Raw genomic sequence first — 27046 nt, forward strand, 5'->3', positions numbered from 1 at the left:
TTACAAAGGAGGACAGGGGTGTTGTATGATTTTGACCTGGCGTTGTCTGGTCATGAGATGTTGGTGAACTTTGACACTTTGCTTGCCAGTGAGCATAAAGAATCTGTTCACACCAGACAATACATATACAAATCATGTCTCCACTTAATCATTGCCTGGTTCAATATGGTTCTATCATGGTTAGTGTTAAAATAATTGAATGTTTCAGGTCATTGGGTGCACATGGGTTTTACGAGGGTGCTGTTGTGGCCTGTAAACAAGAATTTAGGACCAAATACAGTAGTGTTTGTTTAATGTGTTTGCTGCTGAAGGGGCTTTTTCTCACTGTAAAGATTACTACTCACTTCACCACCACCTGCAGGATGAATCTCAACTGAGCGCTTGCTGTGTTCTTTTATGTAAAAATGCAGGTTATTCAAACATCCAGCACACACTCACCCTTCATTGTGAATTTTTTTTGTAGCTGTGTACTTATACTGTATATATACCTTGTCTGTGTCAGGATGCTGAATATGGAAATGAAGGATTACCTGTGCTGAATTCCTGTCTTTTGTAATACAAATGAAGAGTCTTGATACTGCAAATCAACAACTTCTCACAACTCAGTTGACTTCATGAAACTGCTCCACAACTGCTTTGTCTTCCTGTTCACGATAAATTCAGACATCAATAACTTTTAGTCAAAGCCCTGAATTAACTGAAACAAGGACTTCTGAGGTCTGCCAATTTTAATAGGATTAAGGGAAAAGAGGATCAGCTAAAAACTAATGTTTGCCATCAAGGTGGAGAGGTGTCAGCTTTGCCTCCAGATGAGGATCACAGTCTCCTGATGCAGCCGAGACTGAATCTAACTGCATTCTGGACTTGATCTTGAATGCATCATGCTGCTATATTGAAATATGAATTAGTCGCCATGTGTGATATATGTTAATTGTTCTGGTATATAATGGTAGAAGATGACTTATGTTGAAGTTGAAATTAAGTTTATCTATATGTGTAAATTCTTAATATACAGAGTAAAAAGCTCCAATGGTGTCAAATTTTAATGTGGTGGAGTTTAAATTACATTTCCCTCTCAAATGTGAAGAAGAAATAGAAAGTATACAGTATATCCAAATGGTAATACTTAACTAAAGTAGGCTACCTAAACATTTTACTCAGATAAACTAGGTTACAGTATGACTTGGCCCACTTGATTAAATGAGGGATTTGTAACAAAAATATCTTTTCTCCTTCTAATTGTACTACTACTGAGCAACAGATATAATATTGAAGATAAAATATATCTCAATTATCGTGACCATAATTGGTGTTGTAGACGGGGCGGGGCTGTGCGCCTCCCCCCGGCCCTGATGCAAACGAAGGGGCTTACCCGGATCGACCGCTGCAGATATTTCCGAGGCTCCTCCCTGCACTTTTTTATCGCCTTATAACAGGATATCGCACTGGCGCGAAAAACGCACTGTGTGGCTCTCTATTACACATTGTGGGGCGGATCTAGTGTCTGTTGTCTGAGCCCCGGCGTTTTTTCCATCCTTTTGTTTTTTAAACTGAACTAAAACAGAAGTATAACACCACATATTTTAAACCCAGTCACAGCTCGGACAGCTTTTTATCCGTCTGATCCCCGTGAACCGTGGACACTTTGCTCTTTGGCTGCTGCTCAGGGGCTTTGGATGCCCTGAATTTCGCACTGGGATTTACGGAGAAACCGGTGAGTAGTTTTACACTGGTACCTGCATGTTAAAGTTTCACATTAGGGAATAAGAGGTCTGTCTTTTGGGTTGAACCCACTCTGACACTGCATGAGTCCACTTTTTTTCATCGGTTCACCCTTGCTCAGTGGAACAAAGCGCAGCCTACATTCCAGGAAATGCAGCCTGATATTAGACTTTTACGCTGTATAGTATCGTAAAACTTAGTCTGCAGTCATCTCATGTGCTCTCGTTTCCATTCAGAACTTGCTGTGAATTATAGTCGACGCCTATATATAACTGGATTATGTAATAACCTTGTGTGCCTGGACTTCACTGCATAGAGAGCTTCCGCAAGATACAATCAATTATTAATGTGGTCCCATTTGTAGAAAGTAGGCTGTTAGAGGGATGTGATATCCTAATAGCCCTTGATGGATACTTGAAATGTGATCATTCATCTGATGGGAGCTACTTTTTAAAAGGATCATTGCTAATCACTGTGATATTTCCCCTCAGGTTGTACGGGACGTTCTTCAGAGGCCACTGGTGTCATTTGATCATTTCTGGGAATAAACTCTAGAGGATTTTATTAGCTAAAAATATGGAGTTCGACTGTTACCAGCACTATTTCTTCGATGATTTCGACACCGAGGAGGATTTTTACAAGTCAACCGCACCAAGCGAGGACATATGGAAAAAGTTCGAGCTGCTGCCCACCCCTCCCATGTCTCCCACCCGAACTCTTAGCGGTGCTGCCGTGCACCTCTCACCGGGAGACAAGCTCAGCTGGCTGTCCAAGGTGCTGGGTCAGGACGAGGAGTGTGAGGGTCAGTTCATCCCAGATACGGAGGAGCTTTTCGGCAACCTTAGCTCCATCATCATCCAGGATTGCATGTGGAGTAGTTTCTCCGCCAGTAAGCAGTTGGAGAAGGTCAATGGGAGACTGTCAGCTGCGGCGCAGACCGGTGCCTCCCCGCTGGCTCAGATCTCCGTGAGACCGAGCAAAGCGCAGTGCGTCTCGCCCACTGGCCCGCTCGCTGCTTCGGCGACAGACTGCGTCGACCCCGCGGCTGTTCTCACCTTCCCGGCAAACAGCTGCAGGAAGCCGGCGTCGTCTGGCTCCGAGTCTCGCTCTGATTCCTCTGGTAAGGAAGCAGTCATGCTCTAAATTGCCCCACCCTGCCCCTGCCTCAGGATTATATTGCCCTCTAACAATGCGTAATTTGGAAAGCTGGGCTGCTGTTGCATAACTGTGGTCTGTGGTGCAGCGGGGTTATCCAGCGCAACACAGGCAGACATCTAAAAAGCTGGATTTTCACTCTTGCTTTGACAATGTGCCACATGCTTGCTCTGAATACACATGCAGTCTTTTAAAAACCGCGCCCTCGTCACTTTTTCTCGACTTTCCCCCCTTTCGATATCTTCCACTGGCTCTGCATTACAATCGGAGTGCGGTAGAGGGGCGGGGTGACCCAGTCCTGATGATTTATTACTACTACACACACAGCAACAGACCGTGAGAGTAACTCTTTCACATTTCCCAAATTAGGGAAAGCCCCCTGCTAGCAGATCTCCTCATTTAAATTGTTGATGAATGCTCAATGACAAAAGCTTGAATTCCTGAATGCTTTGGCATGGATGACCACTGCTGTTAACACCTCAGCTCCTGCTCTGCCCTCCTCTGATAGAAGAACAGTGATCTGCATGCTTGGTTAAGGAATGCACTTCCTTATAGTCAGTTTAGTTAAAGTTTATTGAGCTCCACTGTGTTCTTAGGCAGGCATGTGAAGCTAATAAGTATTTTGTAAAGGATGTCATCGAAAAATCTTATTTGTAAACTCTGTGTTGCTGAATTATTTTTCTATGTGATGACAGATGATGAAGAGGAAATCGACGTGGTCACTGTGGAGAGCAAGCAGAACCGGATGCGACTGGTGAATGTCAGAAAACCGGTCACCGTCACAGTCCGGGCCGACCCCTGCCCCAAGCGCTTCCACATGTCTGTCCACCGGCAGCAGCACAATTACGCCGCCCGATCCCCAGACAGCGAGCCAGAACCTGAGGATGATGAGGAAGATGAGGAAGAGGAGGAGGAAGAGGAGGAGTATGAGGAAGAGCCTCAAAGCAAACGTGCCTGCATGGCATCCAATCAGCATCCAGGCTCTTCAGCTCGTGGGTCCCAGCCTGCCTCCCCCTCAGAGACTCCCCAAAACTCAGACACAGAGGACACAGACCGCAGAAGGAACCACAACTTCCTAGAGAGGAAGAGGAGGAACGACCTGCGGTCTCGTTTCCTCGCCCTACGGGATCAGATCCCCGGCCTGGAGTCGGCCAAAACTCCAAAGGTGGCCATCCTGACCCAGGCAACAGAGTACCTCATGGAGCTGCACACCAGGGAGAAACGGCAGCTCCAGGAGAAGAAGCGCCTCAAATCCAGACAGCAGCAGCTTCTCCGCAGATTAACTGAACTGAAGCGCTCTTGAGACTCAAAAAAAAGTGTGCTTTTGAAATGAACTGCCTCATTCACAGTCAAGAACTTTGCTAAGTTACCTGTCACTTTTGAAAAGCTACAGTTTTTTATATAACGACATGCCTCATGTAAATAGCCGTGAAATAAATTCTGTTTGTAATTCATATTGCTGTGGGCTTCCAATGAATTGACTGTGCTGGCCTGTGAACCTGTTAATGGGGAGGAGCAGTTAGATCCCAGTGTGCTGTGTTTTTTTTTTTTTTTTTTTTTTTTTTTTTTCCCACAGTGTTTTTAGTTTTGAACAGGGCGGGTAAATGAATTGAATTTTATAGCTATGACCAAGATATTTCCTGGTATGCTGTGATGGGAATTGAGACAAGTTGTTTGTTAATAGTTTACCAGTGTGATAGTGAACCTGTGTAGCCTTCAGGATGTGCGTGGAAGTTGGCTCAGAGGTCTTCATTGCACACTTACAATGGAGTGAAGTGTGAATGTCTTTCTGTGTACATAAGAGTGCATAAGTACATAAGTTTGTATGACTGATTGTTTGATGTACAAATTGTTATGTAAATAATAGCTTATCGCTCCTGGTGGAGGAGACAAAATCAAGAGCTGTCATCGGGTATTGCCCCTCTGTAATGTGCCACCAGGCACAGAGGAGCCTCTATTTTGTTAAGAAAATAGGAAAATGGACAAAAAAAGTAGCACTGCTGTACTTTATATTCACACGTCACTTTGTGATTTCAATGCTTCTCCTGATTTTGGTTGATTTTTTTTTTTTTTTTAAAGCATGCTAACATCAACAGCAACATAAAATTTTTATACCATGTTTGCATACAAACCTGAAGTCTTTGTGTTTATTCAAATGTTACACACTGCTATACACTGCTGCGACACAAGGTACTGTATTCCTCTATAGAAATGAATCTCACAACACCTTGACCTTGCCATCAACCTGAATTTATGCTCATCTCAAAATTACACAACTTCTATTAGTTTCTATGGCAACCTAAAGAAAACTTGCACCAAAGTGAAACCTTGATTTAAACATTGTAGTCAGAAGTGACAAATGACAGATCTTATCATGCCTTGCAGCGTGGGAAAGGTGCACCTCATGCTGCTGTGTGCCTCTCCAGAAACGCAACCTACTAGCACACAGAAATCAGCTGTAAATGAACGCAGATCGTTGCAAAATGAGCCAAGTGCTTAATGTTGCCGCCCTGTGTCACTTTGTGCTGTGTGTCAAATAAACGAGCACGTCTTGTGCACCAGCTGCTGGTCTGCAGAAGGTTAGACTGAGTTTGTCCTTGAGACTTGCCCTTGAGGAGAGTGTGTGTGATACCGTCGTGGATCCTCCCCTCTGCAGTGGCTGCTGCATGCTGGGCACCTGATGTGCTCTGAAGTAGGTTACACTCACACACGCACATACATACTATCGGTATCTTTAGAACAGTTCCCCTGGGTTTGGAGACAAAGGTTGTGTGAACTGCTACTTGGATTCAGTGCAGCTATTTACACAGGTATGCAGTCAGAGAGCAGCGCTGCGTCATGCAAGTGGCTGTAAAATTACCTGTAAATGGAAAAAGTGAAAATCTCAGTAATTTCTACATGTGTGTGTTTGAGACTACCATATTGTCCTGATTCATGAGGCTCGTATTTGTTGTGTGACAGCCCTTTTACCACCCTTTATTAATAGTTAGACCCCTTATGTGGAGCTGTTATCCCCCAGAGAGCTAGTTGTGAGAGAAGAGGAACACAGTCTTCTAAAGGCAGATTTCAAGATTTTAAGTTTTGATGGATGAAAGGTTTGGATTCAAAGGAATAATAAATCAAAGTATTCTTACACTGGATTGAAGAAAGACAACATTTTCATCAGGCATCATAAGTCAAAATTTGAGCGGGACAGCGTGTTTCTATCCACTTCCTTCGTGGGATTTATTCTGTATAAAACTGAGCTAAATGCCTAACATGAGGAAAATTCTTGCATATGTGTGATGCTGCTGCCCTATCAATGTCCTCATCGGCGAGTCTCTGCAAGTCTGGATGAGTCAGGTTTGAGCTCCAGTCATTTGTTTAATAAACTAAAAACAAGCATTTGGTTCAAGTACGGCCTGACAGACGAGCCAGGCACACCCTGAACTCCAACCGTCTCACACCTCGCTGGCCTTTGTTATGGTTGGGACTAGTTGGTGTTTCACCTGCCTGTGTTCACTCTCTAGGCCCCATTTTCAGCCCTGAGGGCACTATTCTCTGGCACAGTTGGATATTTCCTTTACAAAATCAGCAATTGATCTTTCGAGGCTCAGTTGAGAGAGAGATAAATGATTTTATCATGAAAAAAAGTTATATTTCTGCAGTACTGAGTGATTTTTAGTCGTCCTATTTTCTTGGTAATTTGAGAACAAACGGATCAGCCTTTCAGTTAATACAAACCTGTGTGAACTTGTGAAGTCTGCTTGTTGTAAACACCAATGACTCCTTTGATTAACATCAGCTGCAGCTGCTGTGTTGTTCGTATTTAAGGAAGTGAAAAGAAAAATCAGATATCAGGTCTTGGATCAGATAGGAGCAACCTGTCTGATACTTTTCCTGTTACCTCCCAACCACAAAATCTGAAGTGATCCTGCACAAGAGTAGGAAATAAGTAGTTCATTAAATAATGTAACCCAGGTTCAAAGACTTTTTCCAAGAGAAAAATTTACTGTTGTTGAAGTGGGTGGTTAATTTCAGGGCAATGCAACTAACCACCACCAGCATGCACAGGGTTGAGACCACAGTCTTTTTTTGGGGAGGCAAATGAAAAATACTGCTGGTGTTTGTGGGAAACATCAAATCTCAGGCTAATTTTTTTTTTTTTGAGAAACAAAAATAAACGTTTTTTTTTTTTAAAGAAATTGTGGTAGAATTGACTCAATTCACATACTGTGAGTGTTTGATTGGGATTAAAAGATGAAAAGACACCAAAGTTTCTCAGTGGTTCACCATAAACACTTAGTGGTTATAGTGCTCCTGTGTTTAAAAAGGCAGGGTTTTTCCTAAAGGAAACAATGAGGTAAGAGAATCTCTTTGTCCTGTGGGATGCTGTGTTCTGACGGTTAACTTGCCAGACCAGATTTTCTGCTCTCAAGTTCACGCAACACCCACACAGAGCATACTCTGAAGTGCATGTGTGATCACTTTCACACACATGCTCATGCTGCAGCTGTCTCCTTTTAGAGCATGTGTGTTTTATTCCCTCACATCTGCAAGCTGCATTTATTTGTGCAGGTAAAGAAAGCCCTTTAGTGCCAAACAGCTGCAACCTGTTGTGGTCCCCTATGCTGAGTATCTGGGGTGTGTGAGTGGAGATCTGCGAATGGCTGTGTCATAGAGATCTATGTATTCCTGGGGTAAAGGACAGCATGTGACCGCTCTACTGGTGGTAGGACAGAAGTGTGTGATGTGTGCGATCAGGGTGGGACTGTGGAGAATTGATGATTTGGCTGGGTGGAGAGTAGCCTCTCTCTGATTTATACATCTTCTGTCCTAACACACTCACACTTGTATAAAAACAATCTCATTGATCTTTCCTCTTCTTCTTGAGTGCATAAACTCATTCCCTCTGACACTAGGGGATATGGCCTTGATAGAGCACCTACTAGTTGGAATTAAGATTTTAATAGAGCATGCAGCTTTAGCGTGCATTGCTGCCTGGGAAATGCTTTGATTGAATAGTTAGCATGATTAATAGGATAATTGGATGAATAATTCAAATAATGTGTGGGTCAGAGTTGTGCAACTGGCTGGGCTAAGAAAGGACAGTTCCCTGGGAGCTTAAAACAGCACTGACACTTGCAGAAATTACACACTGATGAGTGTAATTCACTTAATTATATGTGTGATAAGCAACAAATTGTATAATCCCTGTGTTTGTGCATGTGTTGCCTTGGTCATACATCACCCTAGAACAATGGCTCAATCTGTAAAAACTTTTGCAGAGAAACACAAAAGCAGATGAGCACGTCTTATCTTTGGCAAGTCGCCCTGACAAGAAATGTTACCAGTCATACTTGCCACTCAGGCATTTCTTGCTGATAAAACCTCCACTGAGGTCAAACTAGTGCAGGTCTGCAGTTTGAAAAGTCAGTGTCAGTGAGATGGGCAGCTTACCTTAGCAGGCTTTTAATTGAGCAACTCATGAAGTGCATCTGTGTTTCTGGAAAGTGGGAGGATAAACTTTCGCAACTGTTAACATCCCCTAGCTGTCACTGTGATGAACCTCTTACCTCTGCACTTTAAAAGAGAAAAAAACACACAGACACACAGGCACATTGAGCAATATTTCCACCATGTTAACTGGTTGTGTTCTGACTGGCCTGGTTTGTATGGCGTGTGTATATTGCGTGTTTACACAGAGGGGCAGAGGAGGAAGCGGACCATAAACACACTGCGCTGGTTTGTGATTCTAAGAGCATGGTTGAACTGGCTGCTTATCCCTGACCTACATGTGGGGGAATATAGGCCATATAATACAGGCGGAAGAGAAACAGGCTTATCTTAGGATAACCTTATGATCTCCTGTGTGAGAATGAGCTGTAGTGGAATTGAATAATCTCCCATTAGGAGCAATATCGGGTGGTTACATGCGCTGTGGGAATCGTAGTCATCTGGAGAGAGGAGAAGTGGACTCATTGTCATCTCTCTCTTACTCAACACTCAACACACACCCTTCCCCTTATTCTGTTTTTCAAGAGGATGACGGTCAAGGAAGATGGGGAGAACACAAGCGGGAACAGACACAGATACTCACATCTGCTTGTGAGGGCACACACACACACACACACACACACACACACACACACACACACACACACACACACACACACACACACACATACTTGCAGAAACTTTCCCCGGTTGCAGTCCTCCATCTCTCTGCCTACTGACCCACATTCCAGCCTGGTTGTGTCACTGGAGCTCAGCCGGGGCTGTGGCGGCCACTGTCCATCTGATCCTAATGAGGCTGTGAGCCCACCACAGACAAACCACATGAATATGCTGGCATGCAAGAAATCGTACTCTTTTACTCCCTGTTTTCCTGTTTTGCTGTCTTTCCTACTGTCCTCTTGTTTCCCTGTCTTTCTCTCTATCCCTTCTCTTCTCTGGCCGTCCCCCTCAGAATCAGTCTGCTGGCTCCTGCCCTCCCCTCAGGTACTTATCTCCAGCATTTGCTGATCTAGGTCAGTCTTCTGAGCTCAGTTTCTCTGCCTCTCTGTGTTGCTCACCCTCCCCATCCTAAGGCCAGGGTTACATAACAGTGATGATTCAATTGGAACAGGCTGTATATGTTCCTCGCTCTCTGGATACATGTGGCCCCAGCTGACTGGTGTCAACCCTGTGTTTTGCTTTAAACCTCAGCCAGTCCAACTAAGTGGCCTGCCTTGAAAACCAAATAAACACACTAAGTGTCATTTGGTTCTGTGCAGCACCTGTTGTCCAGCACAAAGGAATCTGTTGTGTTGTTGTTGTTGTTTGTTTTTTTTGTAGTTGCCCCTTTCAACAAGCACCTTCTTTACCCTTTCTGGCCAACAGCAATCTTGTCTGCTGTAGGTTAGTAGTATCTGAGATAAATTTGGGAGGGTTAGCATGGGCCCAGGCGGCCATGTCGTGTCAGCAGAGCAGGCCTTTCAACTCGCCTGTCTAATCTGGAGCTAATCCTAATCCCGTTAGTGTAAACACTGCTGCCATCTGGGCCCAGACACACCACAGCTCTGATTATAATGAACCCATCAAAAGGTCTTCAAACCATCACACTGCATGAGCTGTCAGTGACTCACGCTAAACTCTCTGACCTCAGCTTATGACACAATCATGCTGAAGATGGACAGTCCAGCAGTTAGTGGGTAAACAAACAGATGCATAGCCAACACTGTACATGAGATGATGATGATACAGCAGGCAATTATGACGGGAGACTAGAAAAAAAGCCACTTATATTTGGTGTTAGGACATATGAAGACGAACATGAGTAATCTGTGTCTATAGGGTCTTTGGCCACTGGAGATGTAAGAGGGAGCATTAGCTGTTGGTGATGTAACCATGGTGCTGGTTAATGGATAAGCAGGAGCGAAGGGGGGGGGGGCCTCAACAGTGACAACTGCTGTGCTACCCTCACCCTGGCAACCCCCACCTCCACCAACACTACCCCTCCCAATCAAACACACACATACAGAGCGGGTGAGGGAGGGTGACATGGCTGTGAGTGAGTCATTAAAGCTGACAGCATGCTTCCAGTAAGTATGTTTGGATGCACATTAGTCTTGTCTTATTCTGTTGTTGTTGTTTTTTTTTTTTATCATACTGGGAATATGAGTGTAAAATCTGGTTAATGATATGTCTATATAAATAAATAATTATCCAATTTCTGATTATCTGAATGAACCCACTTTTCTGGCTGCGTGGACTTTCTGAACTGATCTCCCTGCTAGGTTGGGGCTCTTCATCATATTACCAATAATGGAAGACAAGAGCACGCATTTTAAAGCTGTCTTTACATGAACAATTAATCAAATGACTATGTGTAGTAAGGAAGGGATTGCGTGTAGTGATGAATCCAAAAAAAATTGAACACCCAACACAGTTACCCTCAGCTCCATGTAGCATTTTGGCATCCCTTGGTTCATTGTTTTGGCTTTCGGACCCACAACTCTACTCTAAAAAAGTACTCTAAAAAGAAAAGCCCTGAAAACCTACTGCACAGCAAAGCAGGCAGACAAAGTTAGCAACTAGCTGGTGTACATAGTGAAGCATTTAGCAGCTAAAGAGTCAGAGGTATTCCTAAGGAATTAGTGGAGGCCAAAACAGTGCTAAAAGGAAAAAAGGATATTGGAATTACATTCTTCAGGTGGACACAAACACAACGGCACAATTATAATGTTATAATGTTGTCGATGTCTGTTTGATATGTACATAAAAAAAGGTTTGCTTAACTTTATGATCTGATATGTAGCCCTTGTTTTTACAGCTTGTTGCACTGCTCCCTCAAATGGCCAAGAAAATCAGTTTTAACATCACCATTGTCACTTTCATCTCAGTGAGTATAGATCATCATTGCATCATTTATGATCATATTTTTGTTTTACTGTCTAATTACTCTGCAACTCAGGTTGTAGATGATCTTGGTTACAATTGGTGTACCCCATACTTTATGAATTTAAGTTTCTCAAACTGGCATGAGGGCCTCTCTGGGTTTCTGAGGCCAAAATCTAATGCTAATGCATAACTTTGACTCTCAAAAAACAAGAATAATACTGGGACACTAGTAAATACACCATTTGACACAGAATTTGGCATCTTCTCAAACTGCTTTCAAGTAGAATCGACTTCTCCTACATTTGAAGTTACTTTTAAAAACTTAAAAATAAAGTGATTTAATCTAGTCAGAGGTGTCAGTGGAATTGAGCTGATCCCAATAATCTATGAAATATATTGAAACTTGTTGCTACTGTTGGGGGTTTTGTCCACAGAGTAGCAGTTTAAACCAGAGCCACTGGTGCTCTCACAACGAACTGCCAGCTTTGTCAGCCAGCAGATGTTCCATTGTTTAGCTCCGCGGTGTAAGGTTGCTTCAGTTGAAGTTGGGACACTTGCTGCATCTTTTGAATTTAGCCCCATTGAGTGCCGTCACCACCAACCCCCACCTCCTTCTGCCCCCCCAAGCTACTCAGAGAGGGGCTTTACCCCTCCCCCTATCCCCTTTAACCCCCTGCAGACCTCATAGTTGTTGCCCCTCCACCACCACGACTATAACTCCCCCTACTCTTTGTCTCTCTCTCAGTCAGGCCTTCACTAATCAGCACCCCCCACTACACACACGCACACACACACACACATCAAAAGCCGATTTATTGACCAATTACTGCGGCGTGAGAGTGTATATGGAGAGTGTATTTGCATCAATATACATTGAAATGCTAAAATGCTGACACACACACACACACACACACACACACACACACAGACACACACACACACACACACACACACACACACACACACACACACTCATGCTCACGCAGTATGTGTTATCAGGCTGCCTGTTATCAGATGGAGAATGTATAGTGTATAGATGCCTCTGTTTGTCTTGCATGGTTACAATTCCTTCTTTTCAACCCGGCGTCTGAATGTGGCTGCTGTTGTGGTCAGGGCCTGAGTGACCACCACTGTGGAGCTTATGTAATAATCAGTGCCCTGCTTTCCTCTTCCCTACTATAGGCCTGTGTGTGTGAAACAGAGAGCGAGAGAGAGGCTGTTATAAGACCTAGGAAACACACAGGCAGCACACACTTCCTGTTTTTGTGTTGAACCCATTGGAGGCAGGAAGTGAGAGGAACCGCTGTTCTGCTCTTTCTGCTGTCTGACGGGTGAATTTTGCCTGACGAAATGATGCTACTGCTCTGTCAGCTGCCACCCCCTTACTTACACCACAGATTTAGGCGATGGGGTGGGGTGAATCTAGACTGTTGCCTCTCTGAAAGCCAATAACAACAAATCCAATTAAGTCACTTGAGTGCAATGTGGATGCTGTTAATGGTCTGTGATGTGACTCCAGGAGATGACCTTCATATGTGTCCTTTACCTTGGGGGTGATCAATTGCCAGCCCTTATCTCAGCAAGAAAAGGAAGAAAGGCTTCTATTTGTGTCTGATAACAAGACATGAGTGGGAGGGGCTGTGATTTTTATGCATGGTAAATGAGGAAGGGTTCAAGCCAAAACCAAGCAGAACCCCAGTAAAAACAAAGAATCTGGTGGCGGCAAACATGCCTGAGTGGTCGCTTTGAAGGACTGATTAAGGTTATAATAGTCCGCCTTGCCTCAAGCCTTCAGGCTGTGTGTTTTGGGGGGTGGGGCCTGATAAGGGGTAGAAGGGTAGTCCAGGCTGTTACCCTCTTTGTTCTGGCCCGCTCCACTCATGCCTGCTTTTGTCTCCACCCACAGTCTACCACTGAGAGAGCATTATCTCTCTATCCGTCTCGCGCCAAAACAGGGAGGGGGCGTGTTGCTTATTCTTCCTGCTTTCTTTCTTTCTGTCTGTTTTCCAAGGTACATTTTGTATCTGACACGTTTCCAGGGCAACTGCAGGTACAGAGTAGGTGTACAAAAGCTCCTTGAGCCCAGCCAATGCAGTCCCTCTCTGCCTCTTTCACTCAATTTCTGTGTGTCTTTCTTTCTAGCATTTCCCGCCACTCCAGGGTGCAAAGAGAGGGGAGGGGAGTGGTGTCACAGCCGGTATGAAGAAAGGCTGGCTCCTCTGAGCCTCGCGCCAAATGCCGGCGTTATTCAAATCAGCTCAGTGGGTGCGGCCCAACTGTCTCCATGTCCTGTTAACCCCCTCAGAGCTGCAGACTAGAACACAAAGGCAGATACAAGTGTAGGCTAAGGGCTTTGCCAGAGAAATGGTAAATGTATCACTGCTGTTCCACAGACAAAGCAGAATGGGAAATCTGTAGTTATATTCATATCCAGGAAACAGATTAAAATGATGTTATTAATGAGAGCTTGTCCTGTTTTTGTTGTTCCATAGGCTTTTCTTAGACAGAAAATGTAGTATTTGTATATAATGTAAAAATTTACAAATGCAAATTTTACCAACCTTTCTTTTATGAAACACAATGTTCTCTAATAAACTTTGAAAATACTGGGTTTATTCTTCTAAAACCACAGGTTTGTGCCATAATAAAACATGTTAGTTACCACAGACACTGAAAGTTCCTTTAGACAGGGCAGCTAAAGTTTAAGCATTTAAAGATTAAAAATATTCAGGTTTTCAGATCAACTTCCTGTCTCAAACAAACAGAGTTTCTCTTTCACATCCTCTTTGTCTACAACGCCTGGAGTGAGTGAGGCAGTGAAGTATTCAGGAGCACACTGGACAGCTCTGAGGCTGGCTTATCCTTTACCACGCTCTAGTGGCTGTGAGCATGAAATGCAAGAAATGAGTGATTCAGCTTTCAATGCCAGAGAGAGACTTTAAATAATGAAGCAACTCAACTGGGAAGTGTTTATCAAAACTGAATCAAATGTGTTAAAAAAAATACACTCCAGGTGTCAGATTTGCTCCTATACCTACTTCATTGTTGCGGCACACTATGGAGAGTGCAAGTTTAATTTTGAATGATGTCTAAACACAATATAAATACTTGAGAAAAAACAGATTGCACCATTTACAGCTTCTAAGTTTCCAGATGATAAAAGACACACAAACCTTCAGCTTCATCAAAAAAAGCTCTTTGCGTCTGGTCTCTGGAGAACCTGGAGGAGAGTGTGTGGTCATAGCCAGACACATTATTATTATTATTTGTCGATTAGATTGGCACAATTACAAATGGTACTTTGTGCCTTTGGTTTCATGTGTGCTGCCTCTGGAAGTATCGGATAAACAGGTTTAATTGACCCCTGCTGGTGTCTGACATCATCAGTCGGTCTTTACCACCTTTGTAATGCAGACAGATAAATAAAGATGATGGCCGTAAGGGATGCAGTTGTATCCAGCATGTTTCCTGTCAGGATGTGTCTCCGTCATCCTTGTGTTCCTTGAGTCCCTGCAATGATGTCTGCTCAGTATCGTCTTCCCGGAAACCCTCTGTAGCTCGTAAATTCCCTGTTTGTGGTGATAAAAGCATAGCTAATATTATTAATGATGCATTTATGCTCTTCAAAGCAAAACACGCGCTTTCATCTTTGTTCCCTGCATCACCTGTCTGTTTCTCTGATTGATGCCATATTTGGAGGGCTATATATGCAGTCTGGTGTCCCCACAGCCAATCAGATCCTAGATATGGGAGTCCCAGCCAGTCTGACTCCCTGGCTGTTGCCAGGCAACTGGGACTGCTGCTTCATATTTCAATCCATGAAACGATCCTGCAGGGGTTTACATGAGGAGGGGGCAAGAAGAAATTATCATTACATGCACAGGGGGAAGCAAATGACCCAGGATGGACTCCATTTCCCACACTGCCGAGCAGGAATATGAAATGTATGATAGCTAGTTCAGAACACATGGGATAAAATCCTGCTTTTGTATAAATAACATCTAAAAGAAAAATAATAATAACCTCTTCACTTTAAATGATCTGTTACTGCACTGTATAATAAATCAGCCTTTCTTCTATGTTCAAAGATAACAAACTCCACCTCTCTATTGGGAGACCTGAAGCATGATTAAATTTCAAGCATCATGACACAGCAGTGCTTTGACACATCGGTCTGTTCTATCCAATAGGTTGTAACAACCAGTTGTCACTTACATTAAATAACACGCCCTGCTGCTGCTCCAGCGAATTAGACACTGAAAGGGTTAAAAAGGGGGAGGATGCAAAATGGCTTGAAGTCAATAGTGTGTGTGAGGGAGAGGAACACACAGAAAGGCAAGCACAGAGGAGCTGAGCAAGGAGTGTAATGCAAGTGATGGCAGACATAAGAGAAACAGTGTGAATTTAACATTTTCCTGAATCTCTTATTCACTCTGCGACATCTCAGCATTCAGCTGAGTGCTTCCGCAGTTGCGCTCAAATTGATCTCATCTCCTGAGTGCACCATCATTGCATTCGATTGTGAATGCGCAAGAGTGAGTAAGGACTTTGTTGGGAAGTCCTGTCAAAGAGAGAGAAAGAGGAGAAAAGAGAGCCACCAGGGGACACAGTGCAACTCTAGTCCTGAGAGACAGAGAGAGAGAGAGAGGTGAGCTGAGGAGGTAAGATGAGTCTAAACACCGGTCAAACTCTGACCGTCAGTGGACAGGACTTGACCAGAATTAGCAGCAGCAGCAGCAGCACCAGTCGAGCCCCCGGGGAAGATGCTAGGACGGGTTTTAAGCCCTCTACCAGGAAACCTAAACCAGTGAGTATCTCTACAGCCTTCCACATACAGCATCCATTTATAGGTAGAGTTTCTGTGTAGAGTGTCAGAGTTGTTGACAGCAAAGTGTCACAGTATATAATCTTGTTGTCATTACGTTAGAGCTGAATTATGTTGCTCTTACTTGCTAGTTAAATCCTGCCAAGATACAGTTGTCTTCACTACTTGAGGTTGCCTTTTTCACAGTGGCCAGGACTGATGTCACATGATGGGTGACAGATGAGAGAAGACAGACACACTGACCTCACAACTTTATCAGTGTCTGGCCCTGGTAAAAAATAAAAATAAAACAGCAAGAGAGTCATTTCCAGGTCCACTAGTGAGAGCTGCATCATTTGAAGCCCCCAGTTAACTGAAAAGAAAGTTGAAGAGAGAAATGTAATTGGGTGAAACAGGGTACAGAGGCTCAGTGAGGTGTTATTGTGTCAGCTGGAACCTGAGCAACAGATAGAGGAGTCTTATTTCAGATCAGGTGGACAGTTCTCTGTGGCCTCATTTGGATTTTCAGACCTGGAGAGGATGCATCAAAATTCAGCAACGGATACAGCAACTACGACTTCAGGGTCTTGCAAGATGCAGGGAAATATCTTAGTTGTAAGTCTCGGACAAATATGTTATAAATCAGTTGTTTAAGTCTGTTTTTAAGAAGTGGAAATCATTTTTCATCCCATGCACATAGTCTGACCAGGTTTCAGGTTGAAATATCTTACTTTATTGTGTTTTTAAATCTTAATAAAATTACAGTAATACAGTAATATTCTGAATAAAAAGTTTAGCCCACTCATGACTAATTAAAAACTCGATACTGTCTGCTGTCCCAGCCTCCAAAGAGTTAACAGATGTCAGCCCTGTATGTGGGCCTGCACTATCAGAGTCTTGCAGAGGAAAATATTTCATATCACACTGTCACTTCTATTCTGACACATCAGCTCACTCGGTTTACCCACTGTTGTTAGTAAGTTAGGCATGGACAATAAAGTTTTTCAACATTCTTATGCCACAACCCAGATCATGTTTAATGAACTGTGTCCCTGCAGGCAGCAAAGTTACAACTCTGAAGCTGAACCTTCAAAACAACATCATCTCCTCTTATTCATATTCTAATAATACAATCCTCTGTGTTTGTGAAGGAGCAAGGCAAAGCTACATTGAAATGAAATGTTTTTAATCCTCTCATCCTTCAGCCCAAGCCGGAGAATGCCATCACCATCGCTGTGTCGTCCCGAGTCCTCTTCAACATGGAGAAGGAGCAACAGATCTACCAACAGGAAGGAATGGAGGATTACATCAAGTATCAGGTGGAGCATGAAACAGAGCCTTTCAGCCCCGGACCTGCCTTCTCCTTCGTCAAGGTCAGAGACTATGAGGACAACAAGGGGGATAAACACACACAGGCACACACCAGCACACACCAGCACACACCAGCACACACCAGCACACACACACTATATCAAACTAGATGCAGAGAGATTCCTTGGTGTCAGTGTTATGTGCTGGGTCGTGTCTCTGGAGGCGGCAGATGAGTAATAAGCCTAAAAACACCAACCCACTCAAACATACACAAACACATACTTCCATCCCCACTGCAGTGATACGGTATAATCTTTTTTTTTATACATATATATACATATATATATATATAACTCAAATCTGTCTGGATGTGTTCCCAGGCTCTGGAAGCTGTGAACACTCGACTGAGGGAGCTGTACCCCGAGAGCGAGGAGCTCTTTGATGTTGTGCTCATGACCAACAACCACGCATATGTTGGCCTAAGACTGATCAATACCATCAATCATCACCGTGAGTAACTGATACACATGAATGATAAAAAACTCTCTGTGCAGGGAAATATCCTTTTGTCTGGTGTACATCCTCCAGCATCACTTGCTTTATCTTTTTAGCTTCTTCTTTAAAGTCACAACATGTAGAATATAGTATAAAAGTATAAAAGTAAGCATTAGGAGGAGGTTGTGATGGATGGATGAGTTGACAAAACATATGACTCTGACACTGGGACCAGTTCTTTTCCCATTTCAAACCAATAGTCATTGTTGTGTACGCTAACCGAAACCATGCCATAACCTTAAACGTCCTTGCTTGCTGTCACACAGGGCTTATTTCAGGTCATGTCTCGTATCAGACGGTAGGTACAAACGGCCTACATGGTTGTTTAGGTTGGAGGACTTGTTGATTTGGTGGCACAACCTTTTGCTTGAAAAAATGAGACAATCCTGGTGAACTTTGGAGTAGTCCAGTGTTTGTTTGTCTCCCATTAGCTGCAGTGTGTTTTTTGATAATACCACTTGGGGGTGCCAAAGTTGGACATTTTCCAACCCTACACATGTGGCTCATGGACAGTTTGAACACTAACCCTCTGGAAAATGGTTGCAAAATATTTGAACCAAAATGCATTTATTAACAACTTATGAACATGTCACAGCTGTCCATCTGTCCATTAATGTGTTACTAAATTTGGTGATTTTTAATTTCTCACACAACCTAAAAAATAAGTGTTCCTTTTTTAATGAAGTTGACATTTTGGAGACAGCTTCTTTTTTTTTCATAAGACGTACACAAAACAACAGACTTAAGGCAATAGTTCAACATTTTGGAAAATATTCACCTTCTTTCCAACAGTTAGGTGAGAAAACTGATGCCACGCTCATGTTTGTACAGTACATATGAAGCTAGCATACAGTTAGCTTAGCACAAAGACAGGGGACAGGGAGAAACAGGATGGCTGCGTCAACAAGTCAAAGATCGAAGTGAAAAAAGACACATTTTACACGGTGTTTAGGTTTTATGTAGTTTTACATGCTGGTAGGTGGAGTTACCTTACAGAGCTAGACTAGCTGTCTCCCCCTGCTGTTTAGCTTAGTTTAGCATAAAGAATGGACCTTGAATTATATTTATTATACAGTTATGAGAGTGGCATTAATCTTCTCATTGAAACCTTGGCATGAAAGCAAAAAGCGTATTTTCCAAAACATCAAATTATGCCCTTCATGGATTGTTTCAGTGGAGGAACCATTATTGTCCTTATCCACATTCATAACTGAAGACCTGATGGCTTATTATGAAGACAGGAACTATTGAGCCTTAATTAGTAATTTCTCCAATTAGAGTGTTATAATCTGACCCCATTAATCTGTTATCACATGACAGTTCTGTTGTTAGGTCAAATCAAACTTGATAAAGGTCCATTCACCAAAAGAATGCCATAGAACATTTACCACATCCATAAATGCTTTATTAATTTTTTTATGAAGCTGATAATTACAACACATACCAATTTACAGTAGTAAAAGTATGACTTGTCAGAAAATGTTTTCCAAAGATACACTGTAGTTTATTGTACGTCAGACCCACATAGATCATCCTGTTAATATAAATACTCACTACAGAATCAAATGTGTATCCGCCACTGAGAATAGTCCCCAACAAATGCACAATTTTATTGATTTGAGTAACGTTTGCTAAAAACTACACTGCCCAGCTGTTTGAGGGAATTATTAAGTATATATTCATGGAGCTGGGACTAACACATTTTAGGTTTTGGTCTTTTCATGGGATTTGTTGGCAATAAGAAAAATATAAAATGTCACAGCTTCATCCTTTAAAGGCACTAAGTTATTATTTACTGATACAGCTGATTTCAAGCTATCACTACAGGCAATGGTTTTTGACACAGATCAGTTTTTTTTCATGCTGGAGGGTCAATTAACCACTGATACAGCTTTAAGTCTGTCCTGTTGAGGTTATTTTGGGTCAGTATTGTCCCCCTCTCCATGGCTTTTCAGACCACTAACAAGGCTTTAAATTGAAATAGATGTAAGCATACAGTATGCGTAGATAGAACAATGTAAATCCTGCTTACGTGGACAGTTTGCAGTTATTGTGGGTAAATTTCAGTCTCTACCACCATTATAACCTCTTATATTAAAACACTTGGGCTTTGACTAGGTGATCTCCTGAAATAGCACAGGACCTACCACAGGTCCATGTACTGACACACACACACCAACAGACTGAGGGTGGGCTGGACTCTAGTGATGTGCTGTCACTCTGTAGATTCTGTAGCTGCTTTCCACAGCTGGTCCTCTTGATTCCCACACTTTATGACCCAGTGTCCCTCCCCAGGTCACACAGACACGCAAGTGTGGACATGAAGACTACTCAAGATATCACAGAATCCTCTGTTGACTCATTGGGAGGAAGAAATAGAAAGACACAGTCAGAGAAGGAGGAAAAGAAAGGAACTGGCTGTAATCTAAGAACCTTTTGTCCTGTCTATAAAAGCTATTTTGTTTATTTCCTTGGTGAATCAGCGCGTGTTGACAGACTTCCACTCAGTTTAAGGGGTTGCTCTCATCCCTCTGGATGAACAGGGACTGCGAGTGGTTATGGTGGGATCTTTCTGATGGTCCAAGCACCATGTTATGTCCCCCAGGGATAAGTGGTGGGAGTTGGAGATCTGTGGCCCTGTTTCCTCGCAGGGGTTTGGCAGTCCCTCACCCTGCTTTCACTCGTGTAGTCGAGCCAAGTGGAAAAATCTGCACAGCCCGAGACAAGATCTCAGGCTCTCTCCTTCCATGCCAAGGTTCGCTCTTCCTCCTCCCTGCTCTATCTCTTAGACCCACACACCACCAACACAGTATGTGATGCAGAATAGGTAGTTATGCCCTCAGTTGTCCCTGGTCCTTTATTATTGTTGTCATTTGCTGAAATAGCACAAATTTAAACTTTTATTATTATTCTTTAACTTTTCTATAACTTTCCTTGCCATTCATACAGAAACATCAGTTATTCACATAAACTTTTTCACCAACAGTATTGTGTGTGATTATCAGCTGACTCTTGCATATATTCAGTTTATGGACAATAAATGTTCACTGAGCTTTTGATTCCTTCTCTCTGCAGAGCTGTTCATCGAGCGCTTCTGTATGACTGGAGGAAACAGTCCCATAGGCTACTTGAAGGCCTACCACACTAACCTTTACTTGTCTGCTGACCCAGGCAAGGTTCGAGAAGCTTTGGAGGAAGGTCAGTACAAAGAGAGAGAAGCTACATGATACCGAGAAGCTCTAATACTAGAAGACAACAGATAGTTCTTGTCTCTGCTAAGTGATGATGTTGTGCTCCTAATTTTCATAAATAGCTTCAACATATAAGATTCAAACTCAATACACAGTACAAAATGTGTGTCTGTGTGTGTGTGAAATACTGTGTGTACACCACCAGGTATAGCAGCAGCCACCATGTTCACCCCAGAGAAGATAACAGAAGTGTCGGAGACTCAGCTGCGTGTCGCCTTTGATGGCGATGCCGTCCTCTTCTCTGATGAGTCTGAGCGCATTTACAAGGCCCATGGACTGGACAAGTTCTTTGAGCATGAGAAGGCCTACGAGAACAAGCCTCTGGACCATGTACAGTATACACATAGAGACAATTATCATTATCACACCGCATTTGGTACATTCAATTAAAGGATAGTTCTGGTTTAAAATGTGCATCTTACTCTTGACCCTCACTTGTGGCATTAAAATTGTACAAACAAAAGTCGTGCCTGTGAGGTGGAAACATGTTGACATCTCGACAAGTCCAACAGGGTGAGAAACGAGGTGTCAGAGGGTTAAACAGAATGAAAAAAGGAAAGTTTATCAAAACATCTTCATTTGGAGGTAAAACTGAAATTGAAAACATCTGAGTCCCTAATAAGTATATGATAATTAATAATCCAAAAATCCCCACGACAGCTGTGTGCACATACAACCATATTAAACACAGTAGGTCAAAGATGAACAGAGAAGTTGGTCTGTAAACTGTAATGGGTGTTCGAAACAGACAGTTTAGATCACGTGTGTCTTGTCCCTCCGACTTCTTTTTGTGATTTCACCTCATTTCCAGATATCAGGAACTGGTAAACTCAGTTTGTTATGTACTTTGGCTTTCAGTCTAGATTCTAGGTTTTCATGTGTAACAAACAGCAAATACATGTAGAAACAACCAAACTGAGGCTCACTGTCATGCATTTTTCCCTCTTTCTGCAGGGGCCATTGAAGGGCTTCCTGGAAGCTTTAGGAAAACTACAGAAGAAGTTTTATGGCAAAGGCCAGCGCATGGACTGTCCCATCCGGACCTACCTGGTGACGGCTCGCAGTGCAGCCAGCTCTGGTACAAGAGCCTTAAAAACTCTGCGCTCGTGGGGTCTGGAGATCGATGAGGCTCTCTTTCTTGCAGGGGCACCCAAGGGGCCCATGCTGGAGAAGATCAGGCCGCATATTTTCTTTGATGACCAGATGTTTCATGTGGAGGGGGCAGCGGAAATGGGGACAGTGGCGTGCCATGTGCCCTATGGGATAGCACAGAGAGTTACCAAGAAAGGAATAATGGACAAAGAGATTTCTTCAGCAGCCGAGTAGCCTGGACGTCACGGTGCAGAAGGACAGGAGACTAAGGGGACGTTTCATTTTGGCTTCCAGGATGTTGTACCTACCGTAAAATGTAGTCATCAATGCAATGCAATCATAGTTCATAAAGTTACACTAATTATAATGAGGAATCCTTTATAAGTGATTGTAAGTAAGAACTTTATTAACTGAAGCTTTATCGATAAGTTATAAGCCACTAATTAGAATAATGTTTGAGGTGCCAGTTTGCATTTAGTAATGGATCACTAACCAATGTTTAAAACATCATTATTAATAAAGAGAAAGGTTAAACATCAGCCATAGTTACAACTTACAAATCCTTTATAAAGATTACCTTATGAAAAGGTGGAACTCTGAGCTGTCTGTGTTCAGAATTTCCATTTGCAGTAAGATATTTACCTCGCACTCCAGCAGCATCCTGTATTATGTTCAGCACTGAAATATTTTTACCCACGTTTACCCAAAAAAAGTTTAATCATACAAATTCTAAACATTATTTATTTAGATGCCAGGTTGCTGGGGAAACAACACCTGTATTTCACAGCTGCACTGAAGACACGTAGCCAGACACTTTCTACACGTTTATCACTTTACTGCTTGTTCTGTGTGTTTTTTAAAACTGGTGCCTTTTTCTCACTGTTGTTTTACAGATGTCAGTCTTGCATGTTGGTAAATGTACATTGTACATATGGTTGTTTGATCAGTGTATATGAATGTATCTTAAGTATGAAAATTAAAAATATGGGTAAAAGAGAAGTATTTTACTTTCTATTTATTTAATATTTCTTTTTGTTCAAGACAATGAAGAAAGAAAAAAAGAAAAAGGTTTTTAACATCTTTAGCATTTATTGTCATCTGTAGCACCCACAACAAGTTAACCTGGAGTCGAGGCTAGGGCTAGTGACTACAATGTAGCATCAATGTTGACCCATGATCAGAAGACCAGGCTACGAGCTGGGAGGGAGTAAACAAGAGACCGAGGTTTGCTTAGAAATATATATATATTGTGCATTAACATCAACAACAGTCAGACAACAACAGGTAAAGTGCTAAATATATACAGTGGAAAATGTGTGAATACCAATTTCAGATGGCCAGTCCAAACAATTCATGTAGCTACTCGTTCAATCATATATATACTCCATAATACTTCAACACGACAAAATTAACCCGGATGTTCAGCTCACTTAATACCATTTACCCAGCTGCCCACCCACAGTTCATGAAGAACCCACGTCTGGGTTAAGTTGAGTCCAGGGGGAGGTATGGGTGAGAAAGTGTGTGGGAGAAGAGTGTGTGTGTGTGTGTGGTGGGCAATGGGCAACAGGTAGGACGAAAGTTTATTGTGAGCTACAGGGAGCCCCCTACCGGCCTGGCAAAAAGGGGGGTCGATCCGTCGCAGTCCAGCGGTAGGCTCTAGGCCTGCTCCTTAGCTCGCCATCAATCCACGTTTGGTCTGGAGAACAGGACCATAGTTCCATAAATCACAGTATTCATACCAATCTAGTGCGCACATAATCCGACTAAAGCGCTAATAGCACTAGAGTAACTCTTTTCAAATATTCATGATTCTTTTCAAATATTCATGATTCAGAAATAGAAAAATAAACATCTATCAATCATAAACAACATTTACAATATCATTTATCCCAAATATCCTAATTCAAATTACTAATAGGAAAATACATCCATAACGTTACCAATGCCATGAATACATCCACAAAATACATCCACTTACATTGCAGCAAGGTGCTCTGCCCAACTTATTCATTGCAAGACCCGTTTCATTTTGGAGAACCCAGGCATGTTTTAATAACCAAACGCTAACCACCTTTATTAAAATGAATGCTGCGGCTAGGCAAATGCTAATGCTAGAGCTAAAAACAATTGGACTCACCAGTCTCTGCGCAAGTTACACGCTCACTCGCTGTCGGTTTCCGCACGGCAAGTTTGGCCCGGCAAGGAGCTCCTACAAGTCAACACATCGCTTAACACTTGGCCATTATAACAATGGAAAAGCAGCGGAAAGTTTATAGTTTACCCAACCTGTAGCTCGTCTTTCCTGCAGCTTCACCCCCTCTTACCGAGACTGAACAGCGCGGCTCTATACATAAACGCGGTTGGTCGTGCCATCCCACGTGACCCCGTGATGTCACTAACCAGCATCACTGTGATTGGCCCAAAGGGACCACGCGAGAACCGGAGCTAACTCCGCGAGATTTTGAGCGGAATGAAAAGAAAGGAGAAACCTGTCACCTGGGTTACACATTTTGTCATCTGCTAAGCTTGACGCTGCCAGTATAGGTGGCTTGCTGCCCTTTCCACCTTTGACTTTAAACTCCAGTATCGGGCTGGCCAGCCAGAACAGAGACGCTGACGCCCTCTTCTCGAAGGCCTCATGATCTGTGGATGAAGACGATTGTCAAAAAGAAATGGGAATCTGGTCCAGCAGTTCACCCGTGACCATGTGGATGAGAAGGTGTTGGCTTGATCAGAGGGTTGTAGCCGCCATTTTGTCACAGCTGTCTGGTGAGAGTTTCAAGTCCCCCGAGAGCGGTGCTTCTTTGGTGGAGTCATTGAGCATGTCAGTCTCTGTCATCCTGACTGTTATGCCAGCGAGTCTCCTCAAGGGCTGCCAGTTGTGCTGCACTGTCCCGTCCGGACTCCGGAGAAGCAGAGAGTGGGATCCCAGTCTTTAAGGAACTAATCGCTCACCTCGAAACGGTGAGAGTGTGCCCCTACAGTCGAACACAACTTCCAGATTCTTGGGCCTGCTGTTTGAGAGGAGGAATCGCCTTGAGTTTCGAGACGATGTTCTTTACAGGAAGAGGCAGGATGGAAGGACCATCTATAGTTTCAGCTTATGTTGCCAGAGGAATTGCGTCAAGGAGTTTACCAGCCTCCATTACGACATGGGGCATATGGGAGTCGAGAGGACGCTTGACCTAGTGAGATCTCGGTTCTTCTGGCCACGTATGGCTGTAGATGTGGAAAAGAAGATTAAGACTTGTGACCGTGTGCATTCGAAGAAAGCCCTACCAGAGCGAGCTGCCCGCTGGTAAACATCAGGACCGGCCGGCCGCGTTGAACGTGTTGTGCATGGACTCTGACGCTCGAGCAGACAGAGTAACACAAAGACATCTTGTCCTCACAGATCATTTTCACTAAATACGCCCTGGCTTTTCCAACTGCAATCAAAGGCGAAGACTGTTGCTAAATGTCTGTGGGAAAATTTCATCGTGCATTATGGCACTCCCGGAGCGTCTGCACACAGATCAAGGCGCGACTTTGAGTCCCAGTTAATTCGAGAACTCTGTGACATTTGCTGGTATTCAGAAGACCCGTACACGTCATATATCTTCGTGGCAACCCAGTGGAAGAGGTTCAATCGGACGCTGCTGAGTATGTTGGGTACGTTGGGACGGAGCAGAAGGCAAAGATGGAAGGAGTATGTAAAGCCCCTGTCCATTGCTTACAACTGCACCAGAAACGAGGTCAACAGGCTACACTCCTTATGAGCTCATGTTTGGTCGTTCTCGAGATTACTGTGGATCTCGCTTTTGGTTTGCCAGCAGGGAGACAAACCTGCCTCCATCACACTCAAAAGTATGTGCAGACTCTTCGCTCTCGTCTGGAAGAAATTACCAAGTTGTTCCAAGAATGCAGCCAAGTCAGCAGAACGGAACACAGGCTCGTTTTTGATCAGAGGGTAGACCCTCTGCTCTGGAGGAAGGGGACCGAGTGCTGGTCGGAATGTGAGACTCCGGGGTAAACAATAAGCTGGAAGACAATGGGAGAGGGACATCTATGTTGTTATTAACGTGCTGGTGACCTCCTGTATACACGGTGAGACCTGAGAAAGAGGCATCTGGGAAGACGCGAACATTGCACAGGGACCTCCTGCTTCGTGTGGTTTCTTAACGGGGATGCAGGAACCAAAATCCTACCCTGCTGCACCAGGCCGCCGACCTCAAACTCGGAGTCTGACGGAGCCAAGAATGGGATCCAGAGGAGTGCCTGAGTGAGGAGAGAGGAGGAAGGGAGACTTCCTAGCGTTTAATTCCAGCGATTGCGAAGTTCAGGGTAGAGGGGAGTTTTTCCGGCCCAGGCTTCGCCTGCCAATCCCATTGTGACGGAGCCAGTGTGTTCACCTGAAAGGCATCAGCTGGTTGTTGAGGAGCCTTCTCTGGGGACCGATTGCTGAGGATCCATCTTTGCTCTGGGTGGAGGAAGAGGCGTCTGAGTGGAGACTGGGGAATACTTACCGGAGGGTGAAGAAATCAGTTCCACTCCAGAGACACCGCTACTGAGGAAGAAGTGGAGCACAGAGAAGCTGAGGCCAGCCAGGCTTATTCGGCGTTCCTCACGCAGCGGCAATCGCCTAAGCGCCTGCAGTATCCTAGGTTGGGTAACCCATTGATCTCTGTCATACAGACACTTTTCCATAGTTGGCTGATGCGTACGGTGAGGCTGGTACCAGTCCTGCGTCTAGCACTATAGCTCACGATCCATGTGGTTTAGCATGCCCGGAGTGCATGGTTCTAAGGGGGAG

The 27046-nt window shown here is 43.6% G+C and overlaps 2 protein-coding genes and 1 long non-coding RNA gene across 4 annotated transcripts; 2 read left to right on the plus strand and 1 right to left on the minus strand.

Annotated features, from left to right (window-relative positions):
* Positions 1-1478: 1478 nt before the first annotated feature.
* LOC111225633 (protein L-Myc-1b-like) lies at positions 1479-4996 on the plus strand. The gene is made up of 3 exons (XM_022750619.1): positions 1479-1714; positions 2214-2842; positions 3573-4996. The coding sequence occupies exons 2-3, from the start codon at positions 2299-2301 to the stop codon at positions 4178-4180; spliced, it is 1152 nt and encodes a 383-aa protein (XP_022606340.1). The 5' UTR covers positions 1479-1714; positions 2214-2298; the 3' UTR covers positions 4181-4996.
* A 10908-nt stretch (positions 4997-15904) lies between these two features.
* Positions 15905-23344, plus strand: LOC111225572 (cytosolic 5'-nucleotidase 1A-like). Of its 2 annotated transcripts, none has more exons than XM_022750532.1 (6): positions 15905-16045; positions 17248-17415; positions 17734-17863; positions 20984-21106; positions 21305-21489; positions 22114-23344. In XM_022750532.1, the coding sequence occupies exons 1-6, from the start codon at positions 15905-15907 to the stop codon at positions 22483-22485; spliced, it is 1119 nt and encodes a 372-aa protein (XP_022606253.1). In that variant the 3' UTR covers positions 22486-23344. The 2 variants fall into 2 exon arrangements, with proteins under 2 accessions (XP_022606253.1, XP_022606254.1); XM_022750533.1 differs by lacking the exon at positions 15905-16045 and adding an exon at positions 16396-16657.
* A 493-nt stretch (positions 23345-23837) lies between these two features.
* On the minus strand, positions 23838-24569 carry LOC111225574. Its single transcript, XR_002665274.1, has 3 exons — positions 24541-24569; positions 24392-24463; positions 23838-23950 (listed from the first exon to the last, which is right to left on the minus strand). It is a non-coding gene; the product is annotated as an uncharacterized LOC111225574 (long non-coding RNA).
* Between the last annotated feature and the right edge of the window lie 2477 nt (positions 24570-27046).

Source organism: Seriola dumerili, unplaced genomic scaffold (genome assembly GCF_002260705.1).
Source record: "Seriola dumerili isolate Sdu_G_001 unplaced genomic scaffold, Sdu_1.0 BDQW01000149.1, whole genome shotgun sequence".
NCBI classification, from domain to species: Eukaryota; Metazoa; Chordata; class Actinopteri; order Carangiformes; family Carangidae; genus Seriola; species Seriola dumerili.